Genomic DNA, 7897 nt, shown 5'->3' on the forward strand with positions numbered 1-7897 from the left:
CATCCAAAATTGCAAGGTGAACCATAACCACCGGAACCACGACCAAAATCAGGCCTTCCACCAGGACCACCCTGCAAACAGAGTTAAAACATATACATATAAGAAAAACTTGACATGTCAAAGTAGGCCATCACAAGAACTTCTACAAATTCATTATCAAAATCAGGACAATGTTACTTCACAGATAAACAAGAATATGGGTTTTCCTAACTAGAGATTAGAGAAATATCAAAATAATAAAAATTGATGAAAATAACAACAACACATTTTCTCTCAACCTGAAGTCATCATGCCCAACTCTAGTCGAAATTTTTAATATGATTTGATTTTTGCACTGGTAGAAGCAAATAATATACCTAGTTTAAGTATGAGGACAAAAAATGATAAGAGGGCCAAAATGTTGTCTAGAGAGCAAAGGAAGAAGCTTCTACATAAAGACTATAGTCTAAAAGTCTGAAGTCTTTTTCTGAATAACAATTTGATTACCAAATATGGGCAATTCAACAATAAAACTTATTGTTTGTCAATGTGATATCAGCTGGCAGATTACATTAACATCCCTAAGATTACTTCGAATTATACATAATATCCCTCCTTATTTCACTACAAGGACACTAACCAATTTGCCACAAATTTAATTAAAAAGAGTAACAAGGGCCACATGGAAGAACAATTGCTAGATCAAGCAACAAGGTATGAGGAACCATTTCAATCCAGTTAAAAGTTCAACTTAATATATCCAAGACATAATAATAATAATAATAATAATAATAATAATAACAAACAGATAATATAGAAATGAGGTTGAAGAACAAACTGTTATTAGAAGAAACAACATTTTGTGGAAGCCCATTTGAGGATTTGAGCTGAAAATGGTTTCTAGTTGGATTTCCAGGGCATGTGCAAGAAAGTCATAGTGGTGAGTAAGAGTTTCCTGTTACTACAGTGAATTTGGAGACAAGTTTTGGTTCATTGCTGAATGCATAGGACATAACTATGGTTAAAGAAGGACACAGAATACTGGCCATGCTAATTGGTCTTTAGCAATTCACAAGAAAACCATAAGAACAAAACAACAAAGTGAAAATCCTAGTTCAGAAACAGGTAAGTTGAGTTCAGTTTATATAGTTAATCGTTGAAGTAAAGAAGGATAAATATCTTCTAATATTATGTATATAGTAATCATTCGGTGGAGGAGTACACTTTCATATTAAAATCATATGGAATAATGTATAAGATAGAGAAAGGAAAAATAAAATAAATAAAAAACCATAACAGTACCACATATGGTCATTATTTCCCCACCGAAGGTGGAGGAGTAGAGGACACGTGTCCCTTACCTGAAATGCCATTTGAATTTTGAACCATGAATTAGCCTCTCATAACATCTTCGCCCCTTCTCGAAGTGTCTCAAGACATTTGCCTTTGTCCTCAAAGAAAAGAAAAAAAAAGGTTGAAATATATTGAACAAAAAAATCACGAAGAATGCTAGCTACTTAGTTGGTTTTCCTTTTATAATTTTAAACACTTCACATAATATCTCCGGTGATTCACTGATCATCTGGTGACTAATAATTTACATAATATCTTATTGAATTTAAAAAAATTAATGACATAAAAATACTTTCACTTGTCTATAATAACGATCTGTATAAATATCCTTGCTATTAAAAATTTCCATTTAGATACAAAGAGGGGGAAAACATATTAAAGCTTTACTCATTATTTATTGGTTTGCTATATACGAGTGAATTTAGCATCATACTTATTTTAGTCCTAAGTTTTATGAGGGGGAAAACATATCAAATTTTTTATTAGGTTTAAGGAAGCTCATAGGAAACTCATCTCACATTTTAAAAAAAATAATATTTGTTGATATACTTTAAATAAATCATAAATTAAATTATTAATTATATTTTAGTTCATTCAATGCCATACATTGCAGCAAAAACATATTAAAGCTTTACTCACAAAAATGCTGGTTGCAATGGAAAAAATAGGAATAATTATAGACTTGTATCCCATAGCAAGGCCAAAGATGACATTGGTTGCTTCTTCAAAAATAAATATCTACCATTTTCATATCCAATTTAAATCACCTTATTGAATTTATAATTATATTTATTATTATTCCCTTGGTACTACAATCTCTCCTCACTCCAATCTAGTAACTAAATTGATAGAAAGACTTCCAGGTTTCTGGGTTTGGGTTTACTAAATGCTAATTTTGGTATGTCCAAGAATTCAGAGACAACCAAATCCTTCTAGAATTACCTATTAAGATCAATATAAGAAACCAATAAGCTCGTACACAAAACCATAATACAATCTTAAATTTATCTACATCTTCAGAATAGTCAGAATCAGAAATAAGAGAAAAACACTGCACAGGTTGGGGTCCATTTTTTTTTCCAATCCTCTGCTAACCACAAACTTGTTAGCCATTTTAGCTAAAGACTGGAGAGTCCCATGGAAAAGGTTAATGTCATTATCATACTTGTACTTAAAACACTCTCACTGATTCTGTGAATCATGCTCATGACTAACAACATATATTCCATGGATGCTTCTTTAACTTCTTCCAAATTATCATCAGGCTTCACCACATATTAATCAGTGCCAAGAATGGCATGTTCAAGGACCTGAATAAAAAGAAAGCTTAGACATTTGTAAGAATAAGACAATTGGATAAAAAAAATAGCATAAAAAGAGGTCAATTTAATATCACAAAGAAGCACTTGCGCAGTGATTTTTATACCTATTGTAGCTTTCATTTCTTTGTTATGCAGATATGTTCCCTGAAATAAGACCATCATTGCTGAGTTGAGACCTTTAAGACATACTACACTCCCTCTGCCTAAATTGAATTTATCGTTATAAAAAATATTGCACAGTAAACAAATTATTGATGTTGATATACATGGATGAGATATTCACTTATTCAAATAGTTTTCTTGTCAAAATTAATCATCCAAGACCCACCCCACCACAGTAGTTGAAGACATGTTCCAATTTTTTCAGAATTCAAGCACATTCTTCTTTATCCCGCTCTCTCTCTTTGTGAGGTGGGTATCCTCGAATAGCCCAACGAGGTAGGCCTCACCGGCTTCCTGAATAGCAGACACAACACTGAGCGTAGCTTAATTCGAGAATCGTCTTAAAACTACCACAAACCCTTATTCAAGTATTAAATGTTAAAGCGAAAACTATAAAGAGGAACCACACACCTTCGACAACGAGGGGAAGCCCACGGCGAGAATCGCGCAGGACGTGCTGCTCGTTTAGGGATTAGGTGACTCCAGCATGGCGGCACAGCAGAGGAGGTCACGACAGCACGTACGACAGAGGAGATCAAAGGCACAGGACGAGAGGTATGGCAATGGAGCTACGACAGTAGAGGAGCCACCAAAAACCGCCGAAATGGGTAAACCTTCTTGTGGCGCTTCCGTTCTCGAGCCTCGCAGATTCTTTGCGAGACCCATAGATCAAAATTGCGCGAAACGAAAACAAAACAAAGCCAATGAGAATAAGAGAAACGGAAATATGTAGCGTTATGGACGTGATTCCATGAAGGGTAAAAGGGTTGAAGCTTCTCGTGGCTCCCTCTATCTACGAGGAAGAAATAAAAAAATGCAAAATTTGTGTTTGTGTATTAGTTGCCGAAGTGGCAAAGATTTTCCACATTCAAAGTCTTCGAAGACTAGGTGAAGACTAAGTGGAAAGGGACGGCTGTAGGTAGTATCGAAATGGAATCCCTAATGTAATTTCAGGGAAATAAAACAAAGGCAATTCTCTCAAAACCCGTCGTTGAATTTTTTCTTATAATTACAAAAATACCACCCTGGTATATTCTAAGACGATTTTTGATAACCGCCTTAGAATTTACGTTGTAAAAAACTATTCTCAGTTTTGATAATTACAAGTTTGCCACTGCACCACTTTTTAAGACGGTTCCAAATAACCAATTTAAAAAGTGCGTCGTAAAAAAACACTTTTCTAGTAGTGAGAGAATTAGAATCTGTGGCTTTTATTAGAAACTAGAAATTCAATGTTGGTAACACAAATGATAGAGAAGAGAGAAATGAGTGACAAAGGGCACGACAGACAAAAATATATCATTTTTTTGTTTTTTAAAATTAAACATTAAATTACTATACAAAATAGAAGGGTAGGAGCATAGTCGTAAAAACTTGCTTACCTAGTGACATAAGCGGTACAAGCTAGTTATCGAATCAATTTGTTGTGCATTTTTCCTGGTAAGACCTGGGTGATTTAGCTTAAAAACCGATGACCAATTTTATAAACTAGACTAGATTGACTCTTTACATGTATTATTACCTAAAATCCTATAAAAATAGAAAATAATAACCAACTAGATTTGAAAGTAGCTCACATGTAACACCCTAAAAGGTATCACCCTTAAACGTACAATTTAGTCATCAGTGGTGGATAATACAAACATATATCATATCATTACTCAAGATTATCAATATTAAAAGTCATACAATATTCCTAAGTAATATCATCGTATACATATAAAAGGGTAATTCCCACTTTTGGAACCCTATATATGCCAAAAGAATACATAAAACTAAAGATATTAATAGTTTCCCAAATGGCCATATGGTAGGGACGAATGACCATGTTGTAAACCAGACCTTAATCGGCCATGTGTTGAAGTCCTATGACTAGGAGTACAATAATTAATGTTACAAAATAAAACTATTAAAATCAATTTTCTAATAAATGCAATAAATGCAACAATTAATACCATGAAATAAAATTTATTGCTCACTATTTAATACCATAAATGAATAGCAGTGCCGTTACTTTCGTTTTTCACCTTTATAAAAAAGAGTATATGCTTCTATATCTTCATCAAAGAAGAAGATTTCCTCTATTGATTTTCTTTATTAAATTCAGGTGATTAGTTGCTTCCTACCATCCTCAACCTCTCTTCATTTTTTCTCCATGATTTGATTATCTTGTTATTGAACTTGATTTTGATTAGTTCTTCATTTTTTTCCCATCAAATAAAGCTCTTTTAGTTAATTCTTTTAAAAAATTCTTCTTTTTAGCATAAAAATTTAAACATTTCGGTTTCCTTTTAAAATTATGGTATAATTTGCATTGTTTTAAACAATTTATCGCATAACAAGAAATCATGTTTTCTATTTTATGGAATAATTATTTTTTGCTACTTTAAAAAATATTTGATGCTATATACGTTGAAGTTGTGGCTTCTACATATCTGCACACAAATTTTAAACTTATGGCTTCCCTTTTAAAACTGCGGTATAATCTTCCATTGTTTTTGAACGACGTTCTGCATATATAACAAGAAATCATGTTTATATATATAAGGACATTTTGAAGCATCCAAAAAGCAGTAAGGTGTCAAAATTATGCACTTTTAGGCGTGTACGTATGTAATATAGCTGAATAGGGATGCATATAGTTTTTGTAGCTTTACAATTTTAATGATACAATTTACCCTATGCTTTAATTTCTAGGTTACGTACTAATGACGGCCCAGTTCCAGAAGATTGTTGTTGCTGACCACATGGATCGAATTAGTGATTTACCAAGTCATTTGATTGATTTTATTCTACAACGCTTGCCCCTGCAAGATGTTGTTAGAACGAGTTTATTATCAAGTAAATGGAGATATAAGTGGACTTCTATCCCCAAACTTGATTTTTCAAATGATTTTTTTCAAAAGTGTAGGGATTTAGAACTTCATGAAGTTTCAAGTACTATTACAGAAATTCTTTTGATTCACGATGGGCAATTAGATGAGTTTGTTCTTTGCATTCCCGAAAATGTGCCAATCAAAATTGAATCCCTTAATAAGTGGATTCTTTGTTTATCAAGAAAAGGGATTAAAGAACTTGAGCTTTGGAACCTTCAAACAGATCCTTGTGAAACACCATCTCATATCTTCTCTTGTCAAGGATTGACGTATCTTCAACTTCACAATTTTAAATTATCAACTGTGCCTAATTTTTCTAGCTTTAAAAGTTTGGTTTACCTTATGTTAGTTGATATTATATTTGAGTCCAGTGCAATTGATCTTATGTTTGGTTGTCCATCACTTGTGATGCTCTCCATTTGTTACTGTTCTGGTTTTGAGTGTATCAATGTGTCCTCTCCTGCTCTCGAAGTCTTACATGTACAAGGTGAACAAGTTATCAAGTCAATTTGTTTGGAGAAAGCTAAAAGAATGACTGATGTTTCACTCATGGCTGATAATCCTGGGGATAACTTTGACATGGATACAATATCAAATTTGATCAAAGGCTTGTCAGAAGTTGAAAGCATGTGTTTAACAGAAGGTTATATTCAGGTCAGTTTATTTAATGTTGTTGATTTGATATGATATTATTTGTTAGTTTGGTAGATTTTATCTAAAACTATAGAACAACACCATAGTAATTAATTAGTTGATATATACAACTTTTTTCTTTTTTTCCAATGGCATGATTCTACATTGAGTGATTTTTGTTCAAACAAATGTAAGCTACTGAGCTCTCTATATTTTTCATAAATATAAAGCCAAGGACTACGAGTGCATTAAAAAATATATGGTTTTACTTTGATAGTATTATGTACACATCCCTCCTGCATAACATGACAATCTAATGTGATTTTCTAAGATTTTTATCTATCATTGGTAAAAAAGACCATGGATCAATATTTTTAATTTGGTGCGCGCCTTGTATTATGTGTAGAATGTTGTGTATTTTCTTGTTGGACATATACTAATGCCTATCACAAATTTTATGTTTGTTTTTATAGATCTTTTCCACAGCTTATACCCTTCCAAAGAGTTTGCAAAAACCACTCAACTGCTTAGAATCTCTAGAATTGGAAGGTGTGAATTTCGACGATACAACAGAGCTTCTGTTTGTTATTTCCCTACTTAAAAGTTCTCCAAACCTAGAGAAACTTTTTATACAGGTGACCGAGAAGACCAATGCTTCTTAGTTTGTTTTATGTAATTGTCACATATTTCGACTCATTTTCTTTTTCCTTTGTCTTCTTCGTATTCTCTTTTTTTGTAGGGTAATTATAGCACTGGCGTGGATCTGCCACAAATATTGGAGAAGTCAAAGTACAATGGTTGTTGCCTTAGTCACCTTCTGACTGTGCACATAAAAGCTTACAAACCCTGTGAGAATACAATGAACTTCATACGTTTTTTGCTGGCTAATTCCACATCATTGGAGCTCCTTACTTTCTGCATTATTCCTGCTCATGATCAACAACATCATTCCATATCTAGTGTTGGACGAGAATTGGAACAAATGGCACGAGCTTCAAAAAGTGCAGTAGTTGAGTTCATTGATTTATCATTTGATTGATTGGTGATTGTATTTGTTATCATTCAATCCCCAACTCCTCCTCATCTCTTGCTTTGTTCTATTGTAATTTTTGCTAGTTACAGACAACTCTTTCACACCCTCTTAAAGTTGAATTATTGTTTTTTTTTTCATGCATGATAAGAGGGACATATCTTAAAAATAATCAAGTTATATAAAAGCAATATATGAAAGTAGTAAAGTTTTTTAATTTATATTTAATTTTTGAAAATTATAAGTTTTAAAAATATTATAAAAACTTACGCTAAGATAATTGGCCAAAATCCATAGTGAAATTCAGGCTTAAGTTTTACAACGTTTCTAGTATTTTTTTTATAAAAAAAAATTGAATTTAATTAGCCTATTCGTCTAATTTTGGGTGAAGTTGAGTTTTATGTTGTACCTATGGATGTTACTAATGATAAACTATTCTTCTACCTTTTTATATAAGGAAAATACGGGTCATTTATAGATTTTTCTAGTCTTTAATTAATTCATAATCTTATTAACTTTTCATTATTTCTTCAAACTTGATG

The 7897-nt window shown here is 32.4% G+C and overlaps 1 protein-coding gene across 1 annotated transcript; it reads left to right on the top strand.

Annotated features, from left to right (window-relative positions):
• The first annotated feature begins 5524 nt into the window (after positions 1-5524).
• On the top strand, positions 5525-7364 carry LOC102670301 (F-box/FBD/LRR-repeat protein At1g13570). The gene is made up of 3 exons (XM_014766830.3): positions 5525-6346; positions 6799-6960; positions 7065-7364. The coding sequence occupies exons 1-3, from the start codon at positions 5525-5527 to the stop codon at positions 7362-7364; spliced, it is 1284 nt and encodes a 427-aa protein (XP_014622316.1).
• The last annotated feature ends 533 nt before the right edge of the window (positions 7365-7897 follow it).

The sequence above is a fragment of the Glycine max genome, chromosome 2 (assembly GCF_000004515.6).
Source record: "Glycine max cultivar Williams 82 chromosome 2, Glycine_max_v4.0, whole genome shotgun sequence".
Lineage (NCBI taxonomy): Eukaryota > Viridiplantae > Streptophyta > Magnoliopsida > Fabales > Fabaceae > Glycine > Glycine max.